At 35.9% G+C, this 22,973-nt stretch overlaps 1 protein-coding gene across 1 annotated transcript; it reads right to left on the bottom strand.

The window, feature by feature from the left end:
- Nucleotides 1-6,058: 6,058 nt before the first annotated feature.
- LOC131628453 (uncharacterized) lies at nt 6,059-8,501 on the bottom strand. Its single transcript, XM_058899296.1, has one exon. It carries the CDS (start codon nt 8,149-8,151, stop codon nt 6,244-6,246), a length of 1,908 nt encoding a protein of 635 aa, XP_058755279.1. The 5' UTR covers nt 8,152-8,501; the 3' UTR covers nt 6,059-6,243.
- Nucleotides 8,502-22,973: the final 14,472 nt, after the last annotated feature.

Genomic DNA, 22,973 nt, shown 5'->3' with positions numbered 1-22,973 from the left:
ATAAAAAAGCTAAAAGCTAGTAAAAAAACTAAAAGCTAGTAAAAAAGCTAAAAGCTAATAGCTAAAATAGCATTACCAAATATAGCTTTTTCATTAATATGAGCTGAAAAGCTAAAAGCTAAAAACTCTTTTTTGGGTCTTACCAAACAGACCCTATGTCTCTCTTTCCTCTACTCCCACAACTATACTCCCACAACTAAGATTAATTATTACGGAGACAAGACAACAATCATTCTTCCTTATAAAGTTAGAGACAAACACTGCACGAACATTATAATTAGGTGTTGTAAAATTTGCCAATATGTCCAACACCATCTTGTCTTCAACCCTGTCTAAAATGAGGTGGATGGGGTTGAATTATGAAAGTAGGTTCAAAACTTAACGCATACTGAAATCAAACCTACTTTGATAGGAAATGCATCATACTTTGATAGGAAATCCAATAACGTATTTGGAAGGTATACTCCAGCAGGGGATGCAGATGTAGAACTTGCAGTGTGGCAGCTATGCATTGGGCAACAAAATTATGAAGCAGTTATATACTTAATTAGAGCTTAATTAGTTAGTAGTAGTTCAACTTCAGATGTCAGAATTCCAACTTCAGTTGGCATTCTATCATTATGTTCAAACCAGCCAAATACAAAAGAAGTTATGTGGCCAGCTAGTAAATCATTTCAAGATGACTAGGATGACCAAACACATATGCATTTGTTGGAGGAAAACATTGAAGGATTGGAGACCAGAATTGAAGTTTACACATGGCAGACAAGGAATAAAGGTGAGGAAAAGCACCATAATGTGTGCATGCCACTGCTACTAAACTTCTTTAGCACAACCATATCTCAGTACACCAAAAGGGAATGATGCAAGCTTTTACTACAAACATAACACTCTTAGCAACACTCAAAATCAAAATTTGCTTGTCTCTCTCAAAGCAATAAAAGTAGGAGTATTAACATTGTGCAAATTCCTTACTCATTAGCCAAAACATCCAACCCCTTATAGACAGTCTTGCTGACTTTATTACTTTATTACATTCCTTACTCATGTAAATGCAAAAGCATCATTATTAGCTTTGAAATGAGCTTTCTGTCCTCTCTTCTTCACCATTCTTTTTCACAACCAGTCGACTTTGTATTAAGAAATATTTGAAAACAAAATTACACCTTTATGATGAAAGACAATATTGGAATTCATAATCATCAGTTAATTCTCAAATCATTATTTTGCCTCTCAATGTTAACAGCCAATGCTCAACACGTAATTAGAATATTGACTTCAGTTTACATTACATTACATGAAAATATTTTTCATGAAAGGGAGATTTGCTAGCTTGCAAAAACAAACAAAAAGTAATACACCAAGGTATTCTTTAAATTGCAAAAGTAAACTGATGACCAATAATGTATTTACAACATGTTTAATCTGAACCATTGAATTTTCTATCACTGAATCAATGTTTTCGCATTTTAGAGTTTCCCATGCTACACACAACCTATGACGTTGTGTTTGTAGTGGATTGACTCTAAATATGGACATTTTATTACATTCAAGAACCCTATGGTGCAAGCAGTTTGGCTGGCTACATTTTGTTCATGTTTGGATAAATAAGCACTTATAGCAAAACAATTGCCATATCACTTTTAGTCCTTAATTATAAGTTATTTCTATAATAAAGAAAATAAGAGAGTAAATATTTTCATACTGTTTTTATAAGATTATATACTAAAGAGCAAATAAATAAATAAATAAAACAGCTTAAGCCCAAGGCTTTTAAAAGTGTGACTTAACTCGCGGAATCATACGGTTTCACAAGTCTGGGTGTTAATTTCGAGTTGATTCGGTTGTTAAAAAAGTGAGTTAACTCGTGGAATCATGCTGTTTCACAAGTCTGGGTACTATTTCCGATTGATTAAGGGCCCGTTTGTTTTGGCTTTTTTTAAAAATGATTTTTATAGTGTTATCAAATTTTGTGAAAAAAAATTTTACAAAGAAATTTTTTATAAAAGCTTCAAATGAAAATTTTGTTTGAATAGTTATTCTTAAAATGTGATTTTAGATATTTCATCTATTTATGGGAAAAAAAATTGGATATCAAAATTTCAAAAAATCACTTAATTTTGAAGCTATTTCAAATAGATTTTCATAAAAATCATTTTTGAAATACAACTTTTTGAAAATATTATGATTTTGACTAAGTTTTGGTCTTCAATTATGTATGTTTATGTTATAAGATGTCAAATTAAGTGTCTCGTTTTAGAAAAAACGAATATAAAAAAACTTGTAATATTTTGAAAAACGGTTTTAGAAAATCTATTTTCAAAAATACAAAGAAAAAATCCATTTTTTTAAAGCTGAAACAAACTGGCCCTCAGTTGTAAACTCGACTTTTTGTGAACACAAAAATGAAACCAAGTTTACTCATAGTGAACTTGGGTAAACAGCAGGAAATTTTGAAAACAATTAACTTTTTCAACTCGATTTTCACTTTAAAATCTTCTACTTCTTTCGAAGCTTTTTTTGTTCATATCAGTTTTTTCTTTATAATAGAGTTGAATTGGATGGGATTCCACGATCCATCATGATGCTCTGTTTGCATTGGACGGGATTCCACAGTCCTCTTCTTACCATCCAGAAACTAAAGAGGTTAACTGCTGCTTGGAAGTCTATTTCAAAAACAATGTAAAACTTGGTCTTACTGCTTGCCATGTACAAAACTTTGGCGCAGCAGTAATTTATAGGTACAACTCTTCATGTCATATATGGGAGATCATGCCCTGTTGTTCTATTTGGGAATAAGGCTTTCTAAAGGCAAATGATTACATAGACAGCAACCCATCGACAAAAGTATCAACTAGCAACTAGAAACTAGCTCCATTCTAGTATGGGCCATTTCACATAGTAAAAAAGTACGGGGAGGGGTCATACAAAAGTTTCAGTTAGCAGCCTAGATGACCAGTATGATTTATAACTAATTTTCAGGAAGGGGGACACTACATTTATAAGAATAAGATGTTCTGGCTCCTCTTCATCAGGTTCAAAAAGGACATCTTTTGCAGTTTGACCAGAACTAACAAGTGCTTTACTTGTAGCAACATGTACTGATTTAATACTTTCATGCCTGGATATCGCCTTCTTAGAAAAGCTCAATGAGGACATACCTTCCCTAATAACTGCCCTTGAATCCACATTAGTCTTCTTGTTCTCTTTCTTGTTGATCTTAAATTTTACAATCCATGATGCTCCTCTTCCCAAAAATTCTATAAATTCCTTCCCGAGACTCCTTTGCACCCCATTTGAGAAAATAAGAGACCTCATCCCCTTCCATTCATGATTAATATTTGAAGTAATTGATTTGGAACAATATTACTTAGCATATCGAATCTCCTTGTCTCTTTGCCACGATCTCTGCATTTTGAGAGTGTGAAAAACAACTCCACACATAACCTTTTTTAATTTTTATGATATGCATCCGCATCATTCTCTTTGCCGGTAAAAATAGCACCCCACTTGTCAAATTGCAACTGGGTGTGAGCCGCTTCACAAAATGAACTTGAAGTGTTTGCAGTGGCGGTGGTGTGGATAGTAATAACAGAAGGATAGAGTGACCCCACACAAAAGGTGGCCACTGCTACAGTTGCCATTTTCTCTTATCATACACGAACTCTCCTGGTGTTGTGTTTTTCGAAAAATTCGACTTCAAACCCAAACACATGTGTTTCTACGTTATGTGGCCATAATCATGGGAGCTCGTTCGAGAAATATTGACGAGAATGTTGCACACCCATCTAGTTGAGCTTGGTTAAGTTCTGCTTTGAGTGCCTCTTGCTGTAGATTCTGAATGGTTTCCCTTGGTTACAACCAATTGCAATTGGGTCCAGTAGTGGTATGACACCATCTAATTGAACCAGGCCTATTATGTCTAAGTTTTGACCTAACCTACATAATGACAAATTTGCTCTTCTATCTCCTTTCATTCGGGTAGGATCTTCTATCACACACACCCGTTCTAACTCCTTCTGCAGTGACGTCATCGTCAAGGACGTCATCGTTACTACACGGTGAACAATGATTGAAGGTTCCGGTTGAGGAGAGACTGTCGCACCTCGGCCTCCGACCAGTATCGGCGCATCTGGCGGCTTGGGTGGTGGATCCGGCCGTGGGAAAGTTGCAGTGAGTTGTCCGATATCCAACAACTCAAATGGCTTTTGCTTCCCTAAGAGTGACGATGCTTGGTCAACCACTTTTGTGTTAGAGTCAGGCGGCTTTGGTGGTGTTGGAACCATGGTCGAGCCAGATGTTGTTTGAATCTCCTTCATTACACCATACATGGTCAACCACTTTTGGGTTAGAGTCAGGCGGCTTTGGTGGTGTTGGAACCACGGTCGAGCCAGATGTTGTTTGAATCTCCTTCATTACACCATACAGTACCTTATCTGATGCTTTTGATGAAAATACTGCGCTGACTGAAATGTTCAAGACCAAGGAATTGATTACGTCAACATCAAACTTTGACCTATCGTTATCAGAGAAGCCGTCACTCACCTTCATCCTCGTTTTGCAAGACTTTTAGCTGTTGCTGGGTTCATCTTCCTCAATTGCCCCTTCCATCTTCGGCTCCACCTTTTGGGGATATTGATGGAGCACTTCCAACGATTTTCCATGTAGTTTCCTCCAGCTTGATGCAATACAATCCTCCATCGGTGAGCAATTTTCAGATGCTTCAATCTCCCTCTCACTCCTCACTTCCTTTACTCAGATGGTTTTTGGATAACTAAGCAACCAACTGATTGTGATTTTCTTTGTGTTGGATCAGCAGGTCTCTCAAATTCTTTTGAATGTTGGTCATGTGATCTCTTATAGTATCTTATTTCTTCTCCATTTGTGGATTTTCATCTCGGTAAAGCACTGATCCCATCACAAATCCGGCAGGTCGGACCATTGTTGTATACCCGTATCACCGCAACTTATAGAACATAGACGAAACAGATAAAAATACACATACTGAAAAAGTAACGTATTAGTCATGTAAATGAAAGATAGTTGCAAAAGGATGAACATCCTAATGCCAACGAGCTCCTACAGAGAATAACATTCTCTGTCCAAAACTACATAGATGATTTCCCAAAGATACTGCTTCTCTATCCTTCAACCCCTATAGAACAAACTCAACCCTTTCTCTTTTTCGCTCTCCTGTAATAACTACCGTTTCTCTAATAGGACTAGGACAATTGGGCCTGCAGAAACATATATGGCACCTAACAGCTAGTACCCTTGTAAAAGGAAGAGCGGTACTCTTAGGTCGTCTAACAACAGACAAATGTGTATTAGAGCATTATTTCTATCCTTTTATTCACACCTGAATTTGTGTGTGTGGATTACAAACTTCCTTTGTCACCATTCACCCATTGTCAAACTGGGGATTATTAAATACAATATTACCCTTGAATAATCATTTGGATGTGTGCAACATGTCTAACTATCCAAAAGCAATGGAGAATGATGCAATATGTAGAGAAGTATTTCATAAATTAATAGTGTGAATTAAGAATTATGTTATCATTTATTTAGGACAATTAAGTTCTTAGAAAACTGTCAAAAAATTCCATCATCTTAGGGTTATTATTTATAAATATCCTTTAGGAGTGTAGTGTAATTCATACTTTCAGTATAATTAACTAACAATTAGTAATGATGTTGTAATTTGTAATTGTCCAGAGATGATCTGAAAAATGAGAACTTTAGGTTTACCAAGATTGTACTCTAGCAAAAAGAGTATGCTTGGTTTATTTATTGCAGAAGTACCCTGTCAAGAGGAGGAAGCTTACTCTAGGATTGTTCCATATCGATGACAATTGTAGCACCTAATAAATTTTCTGGACAAAAGACTTCTTTAACTTGAAAGCACGTTCAAAGGATTTAAAGCATGCAGCTGGGAGTATTACAGTTCTATAACCAACATTTCTCAATCCAAACTTATCAAGGATCTACCCTTCCTAATATTATTGTGCTAATATTTTCAGAAGGTAGTAGAAAGTACTGTGTTAAATATAAGATATTGCGAAGACCAAATACAATCCATTGATGAAAATTAATAGCCGAAGCACACACAAACAATTTTTCACAGCTCAAGGTACATGCTCAATATCCAAAATGTTTATAAACAACCAATTACCAAATCATACAATCACATGAACACAAAATAAAAAACTACAGGTCCTAAAAATCATCTATGAATACAAATCAGTTGCACATGTAAACCCCACTTTCAAGTTTGTCACTAACCTCGTAGAAGTCTGTCTTGCCCTCCGAAGCAGGTCGTATAGAAACTCCGGATAATGTCTGAGTTGTTTGTATCGAAAATTTCACATAACCAACTACCTCAATTTCTTCATCATCATCTTCGTTAGAATCTACGGGCATCCTTACTCTCAACCTTCCAGGAGAGCCCTTTAATGGAATCTCTGGCACGTGCCATTTAATTTCTTTATCAACCCTATTCAAAACAGCTTTTGGAGAAACCTTCAAAAGTGTTGGGTCAACTGGTAGTTTCAGAATGAATGTAACATCAGTCAATGGAGCAAGCAAATCAGGGTTTGAAACATATTGTATCATCACAGAAATGAAACTCCCCGTGTGTCGCTTTATAAGCCGAACTCTCAAAGGCAAAGGTGTATGCTTTGGAAGCAAGCTAAACTTCATAATTGGTATAGGCTCCTCTGAAGCCGCTGTCCTCACATGAAACATTCCATTTTCTAGGCTACTAACACGAGAACTCTGCAAAGCAAATCTCTTAACAGCTTTGGTTCCCTCAATTCGGAATGAGAATTCAGTTTCTTTATCACCGCCAGAACTTTTAGGTGGCAAAGTTTTGAGGTAAACAACACCTATTAATCCCACCCTTGCAAGCTCTGATTCCCTGAACTCTGCACTAATTTCTTCAGAAATATACATCTCAGGACCCTTCATTTCAGTTTTCTTAACCAAGTTCTCGAGTACACCACCACTCTCACCAGCTGTTGCTTTAGGTGCAACATCTGGCCCTGTCTGCAAGAGCTCAACTCCACCAAGACCTTGTGGTTTTGGAGCCTTAGTTGTACCCACGAACTCCGAAACATCCAGTCCGCCACCCCAAGCATCATTGAAACCTTCAAAAGCTTCTCCAATTGAAGCTTGTTCCATTCCAAACTCAACACCACCATAGTTCCCTTCAAATCCCTCCACATTTATATGTGTTGATTGTGTTGCCTCTGGAGGTGGCAACGTGGTAACATCAAGACCTTCCAAAGCTGTAGTCAAATCAGTGGAAGAACCATCCTTAGTCTTCTTAAACCCACTCACAAGCTCTTGAGGTTTGTTAATGGCATCACTAGCTGCAAACGGATCCTTCTCCACTTGAGCCTCTTCCTGATTTTGCTTCGGCTGAATCTCTTCCGTCTGTTCACTTGCCACCGGAGCAGCAAGGCTAGCCACCACTTCATCCCCAGCCTCAAGAGTCTCCTGCGGCAACTCAAATCTCGCATTAGCAAATGCATCAATGCTCGCTTGGTGTTCGACAGAATGCACCTCCGCCGTAGACCAATTATCCGCCCCACGGATCTTGTTCTCGCTGTCAATAGCAGAATGCACCATCTTAGCAATACTATCACCGTGCATGGTGGAAAGCATAGCAGCGAGACGAATATTGCTAACGCCACGTAGAACAATGTCAAGCGCCATATAGATCTCGGCGTATTTTCGACCGAGCTTCTCCGGCGTGACATCCACACCACGGCAGGCGGTGACAACCACACTAACAGCCTGATTAACAATATGAATACACTCGAAAACATTAACGGAGTTATCATGATCGGCGACGGTTATTCCAAGAACATAGATTCCGTTAACTAAACGATACACAATACGGTAGCGGCTCTCAACACCGACGATGACTTGGCCACTGGAAGCAGCGAGGGGATCGTCACCGATTGATTCGGCGGCGTAAGCGTCTTCATGGACGACATGTTTATTCTTGTTGGCGGCGAAGGCGCGGCGAGTGTGACGGAAAGCGGAGAGAGCGCCGAGAGCGCGTGAGGGTGGGAACCACTCGCGAGTTTGGAGAAGAATATCGGATCCGTTGGATGGTTGAAGAGAGAGCGCTAAACAAGACATTGGAAGGGTTCAGATCGGGATTCCAGTTAGGGTTTCAGATTGGGATTTGAGAAAAATGAGTTTGTGTTATTTATATGTGAGTTCTGAAGAAAAATGGTTTTGGTTTAGATCTCATATGAGAAAGTTCAAACATTGAATAAGAGAATTTGAGATGGGGAAATTTGAAAATTGAAAATTGAAGGATGGAAAGATGAACGGAATCGGGAACGGAGAGAGTCGGTGATCAGAGTGTGGTGGTGGTGGTGGTGGTAGTGGTGGACGACTGATTAAACTAGTTATGACATGAGCCTGGCAAGAGAACCACCGATGGTTCCTTTCTTTTTCTTTTTTTCTTTTTCTTTTGGGGTTGGATAGTTTGGGCCAAACGGGCTTGAGATGAGGCCCATTACTTATAACTTGTTAGTGAGCATTCTCTCCTGCACCTTGCTACTGTACCTAGGGGTGGAAATAGGCCAGGCCGATAACAGGGGCCTATAGGCTAGCCTATATAGGCTCAGGCCATGCCACACATTATTTTTAAATAGAAAAGGCCTAGGCTTCTTTATAAGCCTATTTAGTTAAAAAGGCTAGGCCTCAGGCCCTAAAAATAGCCTTTTAAGCCTATCAGGCCGGCCTATTTAAATAAATATGAGTTCTTTTTTTATGATCATTATGTTATGTTTTGTACTTTGAATTAAAATACACAAATAAAACTTGGTTATCTTGAAGAACTTGTGAAAATAAGATGAAAACATCATATGAACATTGTTTTCATAAGTTCTCTTAAACAAATAGTCTCATAGAACTTATGCTAATAGGTAAGTTAAAATAAGTTAGTCTATTTAAACATTATATTAATTGTTTATGTACATATGCCTAAAACAAATAGGCTTTTATGTAGGCTAACAGGCTAACCAGGCCTTCGAAAAGGCCAGGCTCAGGCCTAAAAAATAAGCCTACGACAGGTTATAGGTCAGGCTTAGGCTTCAGTTTTTTTGGCAGGCCAGGCTTAGGCTTGGAAAAGCCTAGCTCGGCCTAGCCTATTTCCACCCCTAACTGTACCACTCACCCACACAAAAGTCATAAATTGAAACATCTTTAAATAATAGTAGGGATAACAGCGGTTTGGATTAGTTTTGAGGTAAAAACACATTTAATTCAAAGATAAAATTATATGCGACTCGATTTTATATATCTATTTAAAAATCAATTTGATTTAAATCAATTTATTAGACTTAGCTCATGGTTCTTCAGGAGTGGCGTTTTGTTCCATGTTGCTAGGTGGTCTTATTTAGGGATGACAATGGGTAGATATGGATAGAGTACTATAGTACTTGTCCTTATACTTGCGGTGGGAAAAAATCCTCGTACTCGAGCTCATATTCGCATAGATACTAATGTTTGTACTCGTATTCGTATCTTCTAGGTACCTAAGTACTCATACACATACTTGTTTAATCGCAATTCTAATTAAAAAATTGATCAATTATAATTTATCATATCATTTTAAGTTTTAACAACATTTTAAAAAAAAAATTAAGGATGTTATTATTGAGTTAAAAAATTAACAAACATTTATATTCAAATGCGTACAAGTTTAATAAAGATGTATTTAATAAAATTGATAAGCATACATGTCACTTTTTATAAGAGACATTTCACTTTTTAGGTTCATTAAATAATCAATGTATCTGGTATGTATATTGAATAGAAAACTGAATTGTCTCTTATATAAAGAAACGGAAGTAGTAATAAAAATTAAAATATATAAATGTACACTATGCGGGTATGGGGGTGTATTTGCGCCCATACACGCTAACTTTCGTGGGTAATTGCCCATACTCATGCTCGTACCTAAGGGTGGCAAAACAGGTTCGGCACGTTGGGCATTACCGTTTTGCCTGCACTTTTCCGCGGGACGGGTCAAGGTTTTGTGCTTGAAATCTCTAATATGTGTGTCCCGTCCCATTTTGTTGCAGGCTTTTGCGGGCACGGGCATTTACATAAAATTTATATTTTTAGGCCTAAAAGATACAAAGTCCGCGGGCATTCCCCGTCCTGCCCTCATTTTTTTGCTAGGTGAGCCAAAATTTTAGGGTTGCACTCTTAACTATGTTTGTCCCGCCAAGTCTCGTTTGCTTGCAGGCTTTTGCGAGGCGGGTCTAAATAGGATGGGCATTCCCTTTTGCCACCTTTACTCGTACCCACTTCTGCGGGTTTTTACCTTATCCGTTGTGGGTAATTTTTACAGATATCTACTAGGGACGGTCCAATTGCCATCCCTAGTCTAATTTATATTTGCATTTTTTAGTTGTTTATATTCACTTTGTTGAATTTTATTTAGTTTTATCTATTTTGGGTCATTTCTTGTATTTTGTAGGTATTTTATTTTACGTTGGTGTTTATTACCTTTTTAATATATTTTATTTATTGTTATAAAATTAATATGTTATCCATCGATAGTTGGTCCAGTGGTGATTGAGACTGGATTTGGTAGAGAGGATCACGGTTCTATTTCCACACCTGCAATTGAATATATTATAATTTCTTATTAATGAATATGTTATAAATACACGGTGAAATATTATGATAGATGTAAAATATAATTAGGGATGCCAACGGGGCGGGGCGGAGGCGGGTTTAAGCACACCCAGACTCGCCTCCGCCCCCAAACTCGGTCGGTGCTAATATTGGTTCCCTTGCCCCCGCCCCTAACAAGGAACGGGTTTCCCCGCATCCGCCCGAATAAAATTTTAATTTTTTTAAAATTTACACTTTTTTTCAATAAAAATAAAAATCAACAATTAAACTAAATAATTGATTAGTTTAAAAGCATTTTTTATGTTTGATATTTTTATTTAAATTGTATTTAAAAATAAATAAATAATAATTCTAGTAAACATGATATTATAACTTTAAAAGTGTAAATGAGTAATAAAACTATTAATAATAAATTAAATAAATTAAATTTAGTTGGCGGGTGCAAGGTGAGTACTAGCATCACTCGTACCCGTAAACAAAAATTAGGTTTTCTCCGCATTCACACCCGCCATCGGTTAAACTGGGTTTTCCCTGCTAATTTTGGGACGGGGACGGACGAGGCCCGACGGGGGCGGGTTTATTTGTCATGCCTAAATATAATATATAGAGTTAAAAGTCATTTTGATCCTTCATAAAAAAATATATAACCCAAATTAATCCCTTACAAAAAAAGAATTTATTTAATCATTTACAAAATTTAACCGGACCATATTAGTCATTTTTTTCTAATTAGTTTTTTTCTACTTTTAAACCGTGACTGGACTACCTCATTGGATTTTATATTTTATTTTTCATTTTTTTAAATATAAAATTGAATTTTATTTTTAGTTTCAACTTTTATTTTAAAACAATTCAGAATTTAAAATATCAAAAAAATCCAAAATATATTCTTAGAAGGAAACGAACCAAAGATATTTAAGTTGCATCATATGCCTTTACCAAAATAAATACATATTCCCATCTTACATTTGTGTATTTTAATGGAGCAAATTTCCCACTTCAGTTTAGCGTCTGTGAGGATATACTTCTGGTTGATGTGAAATCCAAACTGAATACTCTCCTACGTTATTTAGAAAATCATAGAGTTGTCAAGCTCAAGTATCGTACACCCTTGATTGACAATGGAGGGAAAATAAAGTTCAGTTTGCTTGAATTGAAGACTGGTGAGGATTTAAAGGTTCTGTGGAGTATACTATACCATTACTCAACAAAGGGTGTAATTGAAGTTGAGGCGACGATTACTAGATCAACTGAATATATTTTAAGGATGTTGCAACGTTCTGAACCACCTATTTATAATGGAATGTAATGTTAAATTTATATTAACATTAACGATTATCTATGTAATGTTTATTTTGATGTTAATTTATGTTGTTTTTTCGTTCTCCCATTGTTCCTGGTTGTTTATGGTTTAAACAAACATGTCATATTCCATAGATGCATCTTCGGACTAAATGTTTAACAAAATAAGGTGTTTCGCATCAATTTGTGATGGTTTGAACTAACAAGATACATTACCGAGATACATCTCGAAACCATTATAGGTGATACGGAGATGCATCTCGATATTTTTAACAGAATAAGAGTTTTTCATCCATTAGCGTTGAAGAGTGTGTGAAAAAGATGCGTCTGAAGATGAATCTCCATAAGCTAAGGACAATTGTGACTTTTCATGATGGTGAGGCAGCACACATAAGAGTGGGAAGAGGAACTCCTAAAAATTATACATCTCACCACTACAATTTGGACATGTTACCTCTATAGTATAGATGAAATGGCCAAAATATATTTTTGATAAAAGAAATAAAATTATAAAAATCAAATCGAAATATAACATTAAGTAATATATTATTAAGGAATGTCTATAATCGATTAGGTTTGAAAAATAAGATTTCGTGAAAAAAATATATCATATTAAAATAAATAAATAATATTAAAAAATTAATCAACTACAATATAATATATTATATCAATAACAATAAAGTGTATTAAAATATATACATGTGTATTTATTTCCTTTGACTCAATTCTAAATAATTAATTCAAAATATGATTAGAATGAACCTTACTAAATGATATGGGTGTTTGCGGTGCGGTTTGGTCGGTTTTGATGTTAAAAATTATCTGAATCGCAAGAGAAAAAAAATGGGTTGGGTTGGTTCGGTTTTTAACAAAATATTTATTAAGCCATACATACACTTATAGAGAAAAATATAATTTTGTGTTTGATCGTTCATACATTACTGTCGCTACCGCGAAAATTAACAGAGTCACCACTAACATATTTATCCTGAAAAGGAAGGGAATGTCAGCAAACCACAAAACAAAACAACGGTCTCATGACCAGGGTAAAAGGGTAAGGGAGTCTGTTACGCGAGGGGAAGGTGTTAGCACCCCTCGAGCCCATCGTACTCGATGGTATCCCCGCTTGTGTCTAAAACTATGGGTGTGTAAACAAATTGCGCTAACCTGGACTAAAATGCATGCAAAATATAGGGAAAGGAATGAGTTATACTCGCACGGGCCCTACCCCGTTGCCTACGTATCCTTTTTGAGGAATCAGAGGTATCGTAGCTCGGCTAACTAGTTTCTGTTTGTTTTGTGTTTTTTAGGTGAACGAGTTACATTCACACTCCGTTGCTCGACCTTTGGAGTCTTACGCTTGGGAATGGAGCGGAAATAACAAGCTCTTAAGAAAAGAAAATCAAAGAGTGTGGTTTGTGTTTTAAAAGAATGCATGAGGAAAACCTAAGCTAAGGGGGAAAGCTTGCTACCTATGTTGTCATACAAAGGGTACAAGTCTAAACTAAACTAGCGACCTACGGGGAGAAGTGAATGCAAACAAGAATATCACACAAACGAGCTCCGCTCGTAAAGCAAACAAGACCACCGGTGCAGGCCAAGTGGTAGAAAAGCGGTTCCGCCATAGCCAAGGGGAGCGGATCACCCGAGTCAACCAAGCATTAGACCTCGCGAAAATGATCGGGCCATAGACAAGAGGAGCAAATCCCTCTCAGCAACCAATTCATCGCGGATCCAAAAGGAAAACGGTGCGTGCGCACACCGAGCATCAACGTCGGTTAACGTGAGCTATAGGAAATGCGGGGGTCCGATTGCATGAACCCTTTTCCTGACATACTCAATAACAGGGTCTTGTTCTAGTTCAGAAGCAAGCAACGCGTAGCATGCGCTTACTGAACGGACTCGATGAGACTAGGCGGGGTTTGATTGCTAACCCTTTCCGCATGCCTTCCATGAGGACTTAACGGAGTGCCTTTAAGGTCTTATTACACCGTGACTCCCTACCGCAAAGCACAAATATAAACACACCAACAAAATAAAGCCTCTTTCGGGGGCTTGTCCAGATGAATGCCTAAGTCCTACTTCTCATGTTATAGAATGTGCGAAAAAAGCGATAAAGTGCAAGAAAAGATAAAATGAAACGAGATTAATATCAAACGGATTATGATCCATAAACTGCAGCAGAATAAGAAAGAAAACCAGGGATCCCGCAAGCGAGCTAGCAAAGGCAAGAGCAAATAGTCAGCACACTGATTAGCCATGTAAGCAAACAAGGGTCGACATCGTGAAAATAAATCACGCGTCAACGTAGGCGTCTAGCATAATCACAATACACATGCAAGAGGAACAAGCAAACCATGTAAGCAGATATAAAGTAAGAGAAACGTGTCTCAAAGATGAGAACACGATACGAGTGAATGAAATTGTGTCCCGCAAATAAAGCAGAACACTCAAGTAATAAGCGTCGATCGGTGACTATCCAAAATTCTTGCACACTAGCACACAAGTTAGAGATAACAAACATCGCAATCGGAATTGCGTTATTACTATAAACCTAAAAGAAATGGACAAGTAATATAAACATGAAATGGACGATGAAATGTCAAAGAGAAAACAAACATGAATGATCTACAAATTAATAAAAGCCAAGCATCTAACTAGATAGTACATCTCATAAGCTTTCCAACGATATAAAGAACATGCAAAACAAAGCTACGAGCAAAAAGTTACGAAAGATTGAAGTTAGAAAAGAAAAGGAGCAAAAACAAGTAAGGGAACCGGTTCCCCTATATATGAACCCAGGTCCCAACACAAAAACACACAGGAAACGGTTCCCCCAGACTAGGAACCGGGTTCCAGGGCATTCTACCCAAGCCACGAACCAAACAAAACACAGGGAACCGGTTCCCCCAGACTGGGAACCGAGTTCCAGACCTCACTGCCAGGTAAAAATGCAAACAAGGTTCCCCCAAACTGGGAACCGGGTTCTGGAGCATTCTTCCAACTCCAAATTGTTTCAAATTGAATGGGAATCGTTTCCTCCTTCCTGGGAACCGGGTTCCCCTGTGTGAAAACCAAGTTTTTGCCATTTTTAAAACTTGGGAACCAACTCATTCAATTTGAAACAATGCCAACTTGAGAGCATCATGAAGGTCCATCAAAACGTATGCAACGCACAAAAAAATGCACATGGAAGCAAGGCACAATATCAAGGAATTTAGCAATCGATAGCACATAGGGACATTCAAACCAAACACCGACGCGAGGCACATTATTAGCAACAAGCGAATAAGAATTGAGCGCCAAACCAACAAAGCCATGCATGCATTGATTTCAATAATTGAGCATAATGTAACATCTTATAGAATGAGAACTACAAATCCGCAAATCGAATAAACCAAATATCAACAATTATGCCAAGTACGACGCGTCAACCAATTCCACATTCAAATATCATCACCAATGATTACATTAAGGCAACAACGGCAACAAGAATTAACACATGCGAAGGTGATCAAGCTACAAAACATACTCAACTCATGACCTAAGCATCAAGCAGGGCAATTATCAAGCAAAATTTTACCACATGCATTTATACAAACACATTAAGTGTTCCACAAGTCACACTAATGAATTTCAACAATTAAACACACAAAATCATCAACAATTCATAGATCCAAGGCTAGAATGTCACAATACATCATCAACAATCATCGATTATAGGCAACAATCATTAGATCTAACCAAAATTCACATGATCACTACCAATTCACCTATCAACATGCAAATTCACCGATCAATCATCATCGATTATCACTTATCATTAACAAAACATGGATCTAGATTCAAATTCACGTAATGATCAACAATTAAGCACTTAATTCAAGATCCGAAAGCTTATCGGATGAAGATTTAATCCGAAGCGCGAACACGAACGCGAATACGAAGCGAAGTCGAAACGCGAATCCCCAAGAGAGTGAGAGAGTGGCGTGCAAGATGTAGGAGAGGAGGAGAAGAACTTCAATCCGATAAGCGATAAAGAAATTACACGCGTTTGAATGACGACAAACGCAGATTCATCTGGCGCGACTGTGCAGAATTTTGTGAGTACCGCTCAAAGAACTCGATAAAACTCTATCTTCGGCTCTAAATCTGAATGTGCATGTGTGATGAAGAATTGAAGCTAACAAAATTTCCGAGAGAATGCCGTTGGAATGGACCTCATACGATAAAAATCGAAGAAGTTATGAATTTTCAAACTTGTCGCGACATATCCGAAAACACACCTTTCACTGTAAAATCACGACGTTCTTCAAAATGATGAGCATTTTCGGTGCATAATTGGTCTTTGGTCCGAATATATGAAATCTCGAGAATAATGGCACGGAGCTGCAGTTAAAATTTCGAGCAAATCCAACGAGCGGATCATGAGATATGAATTTTCTAAGGCCCAAAAACCTACATTCAGCACCATTTTTCACCGCGAACACTCCAATAATTTGCTAATTCGACCACTTTCCTCAAAGAATTGGTTTCTGAGCCAAACACGAAAGTTGTAAGGGACCAAACTCATAACACCTTCCAGCTAAGACTTGTGAATTTCTTCGTATTTTCACCGAATAAACCAAACTTCACGTCACATTTCCTTAAAACCATGAAAATTCTTTATTATTTTCCTTCCTTTTTCGAACGACGAAATAAACTTTTTTGATAACTTATAGCTCAAATAAAGAGGGAAAATTTAGGGGTGCAACAATTACCATAAAAAAAGTTTATAATTTGATACATAAAAATACGTCTTACAATTTTACCTTAGATCTAAAGAATGATATATATGAAATTGCATTCGTATATAAATATTATACAAAGAATACAATAAAATATATTTTGTCAAAATATTATTTATAAATAAATATTATTTTGTTTTTTGATACTATATAAATTAAAATAAATATCATATAAATAATCGGATAAAATATATTCGTAATACTAGTTGATTTCTCTAAAACGTTAAAGAAATTTATATTAGTTAGTAAGATTTCGTAACATAATACGGTTTGGTTTGGTTTGCTTCGGTTTACAAATTACAAACTGCAAACTAAATCGAACCGTGCGGTTCCGTTAAAAATGGCCCAAATACATCCGAACCAAATGCGATTTTTTGCGTTTTGGTTTTGCAGTTTTCTATTGGGTCGATTCGATTTTGAACACCCCTACTAAATAACGTCTAAAAACATTTAATAATACTCAAATAATATATTTTTTGTCTTTTAATTAATGTATAGTCTAAGTTAAAGTTAGTGATCGTCATTGGATCGCCTGTCCAAGACAAAGGGGGGTGGGGGTGTCATATGCCTTGGTTGTGACCGTGGAGGCGCCATCTCACCCCATAACTTTCACAAACTAATATTTTTAATTTTTATAATGATTAGAGTGAGACTTGAACAATGCTCTTTCGGATAAGACATTCATATTCACCTAGTCATCATATGATTTCAAACACCCTTATCAAGCTCTAGTCGTTGGGCAAGATTTGGGAAGGATTGATGTAGGCAGTTCCTAGAACCTATGACTCAAACCTTCTGTTCCTTGGAACACGCCTTCAAAATAACATCTTCTTCATGGCCAGAACGGGAAAAACCAATTTGTCACGAAAGGCAGTAACCCTCTCATGACTGGTATTGAAAGTCATGAAAACTCTGACACTTAAATATTTAACTTTTATATCTTCCTTTTTATAGGCAATTAAAGGCTAGCCATAGGGAAAATAAATGACCTCTCACTAGGAATCCCAATAGTTGCAAAAGATTTCCCACGTCTTTGACAAATGTGAGGGATTAAGAAAAATTTTGGTTTCCCTTGACAAATTCGTCATTAACCGCAGTTAATGTCGCGCGTGCATCCACCTCAACTAAAATTTGTCGGCTCACCTTGATTGACACATGAAGATTTATCTCATGCTCAATCGAGGGACTTATCCCAAGTTATGCTTAAGGAACTAGCTCCAAGCTATGCTTAAGGGACTCGCCACACATCATGCTTGAGGGAACCGTCCAAAATGTGATGGTGGGAGGCGATCATTTAAATCACACCATCTTTTACAATCTTCGTGCTTGAGGGACAATGTACTAATATAATTGTAAATGATCTACAATAAGCAATACAAAGGGTAGGAAAATAACACACATAGCTAAAGTAGGGCTCCTAGTCGTTCATCCATCATGGTGTACGCCAATTGCTTGTAACTTGTAACACCTCGATTTTTAACAGCGAGAGTGTATTTTTTTTTTTAAAAAACAACAAAGTCTTTGAAATAAAACATCTATGATCATTTTTAAAATAAATCAGAGTAGAGTTTTTTTAAGACAATGATCATAACACAAGGCCTCTTTTATAAAATTGTTTTCTGAATTAAAGGTTTAAGAAAACAGATTAAACATACTGTCTAAAAGAACATAATGACAACCTGTCTATATCTTTTCCATAACTAGGACCAAAGAAATGCCCAAGATTATAAAATATTATACCACTTGAATATACTTTCTTACAAACTATTTGACAACAAGTGAAGGTCAATACCACTAAAACATTTAAGCTTTCAGCTTGAACAACAAACTTCCCAATAACAGACCTGGACAACATTCTGAAACATAACCCTAAGCTGATCTTGAATTCCAAGTCAAGGATGACTTAGTACAAATGACTCACTATGACATTGAGTCTTGATGTTTTCAATCGCCAAAGTCATTCACATCTTGCAAGTCTTCACCACACCTGGATACCCTAATTATCATGATTCCTAATAACCTGGGGGCGTTCAGCCCATTCAATAATAATAGTAGAGGGTCACGATCTAAAAATAGCTTACATGAAAGAATACACACATGCAAGTAAAACATGATATACAACGGTCACAATATTTATTTTAACAAGTAAAGTAATGCGCAAATATCCTAATGAAGACTCTACATGGGTGTGATCCCCCTAACCGGGTTCCTCACATGCATGAATTCCGGAATTTAACCTCTCCGCAGAGAGTCGTGGCCTCTTTCCACTAAAGGTGCAGTATTTTCCACTGACACCGACTCAATAAAATCCTGCAGGATTAGGTGGGCTCAATCCACTAGAGTCCTCACCCGGTGCAGTACACTAGACATACACGCAACTATGATATGCATGAGTGTTAGAATCTAAAATGTGGATAGTTTGTCAATGACTTTTGTGGTATTTCGATAACTTTTCTCCTTACTTTCAATGCAATTACGGTTCATAATCGTGTAAATAAATAAAATCGAGTTTAGTAGTAAATATAGTATTTATTAGCTTTTCTTATGCATTTTGTAGGTATTTTGCAATGTGGAAAGTTTTGGAAGATAGAAGGGCAATTTGGAGCAAGACTCAATGCCAATTGAAGAAGAGTTGTTCAGCAAGGGCCGCTCAGTGGCGTGTAAGCGCGCTTTCCAGTGGCGAGAAAAAAATTTGTGTTCAGCCAGTTTCGCTAAGCGGCCTCAGCTCGCTTAGCGGACCCTTGCGTGGAAGCAGATATTTTAAGTGGTTCGCTTAGCGGCCGTCTGTGCGCTAAGCGGAGGTACTTTTTTAAGGGACTACTTTTAGGTACTTTGAGATATTTTTAGAGAAGAGTCTTATCTTTTGAACACACAACAACCAAGAACACATTATAGGGCAAGAGAGAAGAGAGAAAAACTCATTTCCATTCAAGATTTCTCAAGCATCTTTCTACATCATCTTTGGATTTTCATGCTAGGAGATCTGGTTTTGATGTTTGTTGTTGAATCTATGGAGAGCTAAACTTCTCATGTGTCAAGATTAGAGGTAGTTAGCTTGTGATCTTTTGTATATGAACCTTGTTGATGATTAATATATGGTGAATATCTTTGTATTCATGTTTATATGTTGTTTTGATAAACTATTGAGAGATATGTTTCAAATCTTGACCTAAAGGGTCTTCATCTATCAATAATCAAACTCTAGAGATAGATTTGTGAGTTGATAATCACTTGTATCAGACTTTAAATGTTATCATGTCAATTGTCGGCATGAGAGATCATCTGACAGTTAATATAATAAAAATCACGATACTGCTTTAAAGATAAACGGTATCGAGAGGATACGTGGTTGTTTTAATCATTGATATGTTCATATACATAATCATCAGAGTATATACAAAAGCAAGCTAATGAAAACTAATCTTGACACAGTTTTACCAAACCGTTTTTAAACCCTAAGTTTTTGTCTTTAATTTCTTTTCATGCTATTTATATCTTATGATACTAAACACTTACAAAATCTTAACTCAAAACATACTAAGCTGTAGAACGGCGGTAATATCGCATCAATCCCTGAGGAGACGATAATAGAAATACTTATCCTATGCTTTCTAACAATGAGTATACATTTTCTCTTCATATAGTAATGCAACAACTTATATAATCTTCACATACATTTAAAACAAGTTCTATCAATTTTAAAATAAAAGTGTTTTAAGCAAAAACTCACAATAAATATTATTCAAGGAAAGTACCTTCGATAATCCATTTTAGTCGACAAAAAATATATTTTCAATTAAAGAAATGACCATAAAACAATTTAAAAATTAAAACGACTATAACACGTGAAATCTTTGTCTGGTCATAACGAACCATATGTCCATTTTGATCATTTCGAAAAAACAGATCTAGTGGTTCACTTCTAATGAAAAGTTATCAATTTTAAAATAACTTAAATACCCTTTTAAATTTAGGTTGGTGGCCAAAATTACTCTTACACAGTTTTTCCCCAAAAATCAACTTTAATTAAAATATTTATGACCAATTTCACATGTCAGGTTAATCTTAGAATTTAAGACTTGTTTATGAAATTAAAATGTCATAATTCAGATATGATATAAAGTGATTTTTATAATTTTAGAAAACTTTTCAACCGTAACTAACACGAAGGCCTATTTTTTTATGTAGTTTAAAAGTAGTCATAATAAAATTTGAATCACAGCATAAATATAAAAATTAATTGTAATTGTATAGAATATAACTTCTTATAAACACAACAATTTAACAATAGAAAGTTCAAATGTAAAAGTAGTTTTACATTGTATGTGTTTACACATGTCATTATGCATATATGTAAAGTGCTAAGTAGATCAATATCTACTTAGAAGTTTATTATGTTAAATCAAAGTGATTAACAGTATAAGATATTTTCATAACCATTAATAACTATTAGTTTAAACAAAGATTAAAATTTATTTATGTATTATTAGCAATTTGGTTTCAAGGCTTGGTGTTTAGTCCAAATCTCCAAATTAGAAATTCTGTAAGAATATTATTTCTTATTGTAATTTAGATTAAATCATTATATTAATTGATACTTTTAAACAAATAATGTCAAAGTCTTGAGTAGTTCCAGGAAAGTTCAAAACTGTCTCAACATATAAGTATCATCATTTTCTTACAAGATCATAAGTGACAAACAAGAGTTTATATTACTAATAAATAGGAGTAAAAGAACACATACCTAAATAATTTGTGAGCTTTCAAACTGATTTAAATGGTGTAAAAGAGAAGAGAGAATGTGAAAGAGTTTTATGTTGTTGTTTTGTCGAGAGAGAGTAAGAGTTGTGTGTGGTGTGAACTGTGGTTTATCTAATGATATGTGTCATACCCCAAAACTTTCCCATCATATTTCAAGATACTTTGATCTACCTGACTTGCAATTGCTCAAGACAGTGCAAGCTCACTCTTCTTCTAAGCACAAGATCCAAAATTAGGGTTTTTGATTTAATCAAGGAGTTTGAACTTTTGATACCTCAAGGGGATTCCATGGTCTCTCATATGCTTCAAAGGATCCTCATGCCAAGTTTCAAGCCTTGATTCAAAAGATTGCTCACTCAATGGCCCAAACGATCAATAATCGACTAGTTGACCTAAAAGTCAAACTATGGTCAAATCACAGTCAAAACTCCTGATTTTTGGTCAACATCAATATTTTGAAGTCACATTCATCATTTGATAAAGGGTTGAGCATGATTCATCAAGGAAAGATCAGAAATCCATAAATGTCCAAGTTACTAAATTAGGGGTTTTAAGGAGAAAGTCAACCCAACTTTGACCAGCCATAACTTTCACATAGAACATCAAAAAATTTCCATCCAAATCTCATTTTGAAGGAAATTGAATTCTATACAACTTTTCCTCTCACATGCCAAGTCCAAAAATGCTTCATTTGAGAGATATTAGCCAATACATTACAGGTTCTTTTGAAAGTCAACAAAATGTCATTTTTTCTTGAAGAATGGTACATGAACATGGTAGACTCAATTGAGATGAAACCAAAAGGAGCTCTTAGAGGACTCTTTAAGCTTTCTAAAAAGTCTTAGAACACCTCCATACCATAAAAATTGAGAGAGTTATGATCGGTACAAGTTGGACCAAATTTGTGAAGAGACGTGAAACCCTAAGTGAGGAACTTTGAATTTCTAAGTAATGGGCCTATATTGTTGAGTTATGAACGTGATAAGGATCTCATGAAAGGCCCATAAACACATTTATCTTTATTTTATGATTTCTATTTCTTTTATTTTGAATTTATTCATTTAAATTCAAATAAAATCAAATAAAATTATAAGTAAATGATAAAATATCGTGGGATTAATTTTCAAGTCAATCTAAAAATCTTCTTGGGACCTATAGAATAATCTCATGCAACTTCATGATTTTTATTTCATTAATTTTTGAATTTTATTCATTAAAATTCAAAATTAAATAAAATAAAATCATGATTCAATTATCAAATATTGTGAGATAAGTTTTGGATATTTAAATTGATTCACCAAGCCAAACCACACGTGAAAGAGAGGGCATGAAAATAGAATTGGCCAAGATTGGAAAGATTTTATGCAAATTGCAAATCAAATATTTTCTCCATGAAAGCAAGATATTTTTCCATGTTATTTGACCTAATTTGATCCCTTATATATTCACAAC

Source organism: Vicia villosa, linkage group LG1 (genome assembly GCF_029867415.1).
Source record: "Vicia villosa cultivar HV-30 ecotype Madison, WI linkage group LG1, Vvil1.0, whole genome shotgun sequence".
NCBI classification, from domain to species: Eukaryota; Viridiplantae; Streptophyta; class Magnoliopsida; order Fabales; family Fabaceae; genus Vicia; species Vicia villosa.
The sequence above is the reverse complement of the archived record's forward strand: the minus strand, read 5'-3'. Positions and strand labels throughout refer to the sequence as shown.

Bases quoted from the DNA above. Each gene is read 5' to 3' on its own strand.
- LOC131628453 (XM_058899296.1), bottom strand. From the start codon at position 8,151: ATGTCTTGTTTAGCGCTCTCTCTTCAACCATCCAACGGATCCGATATT.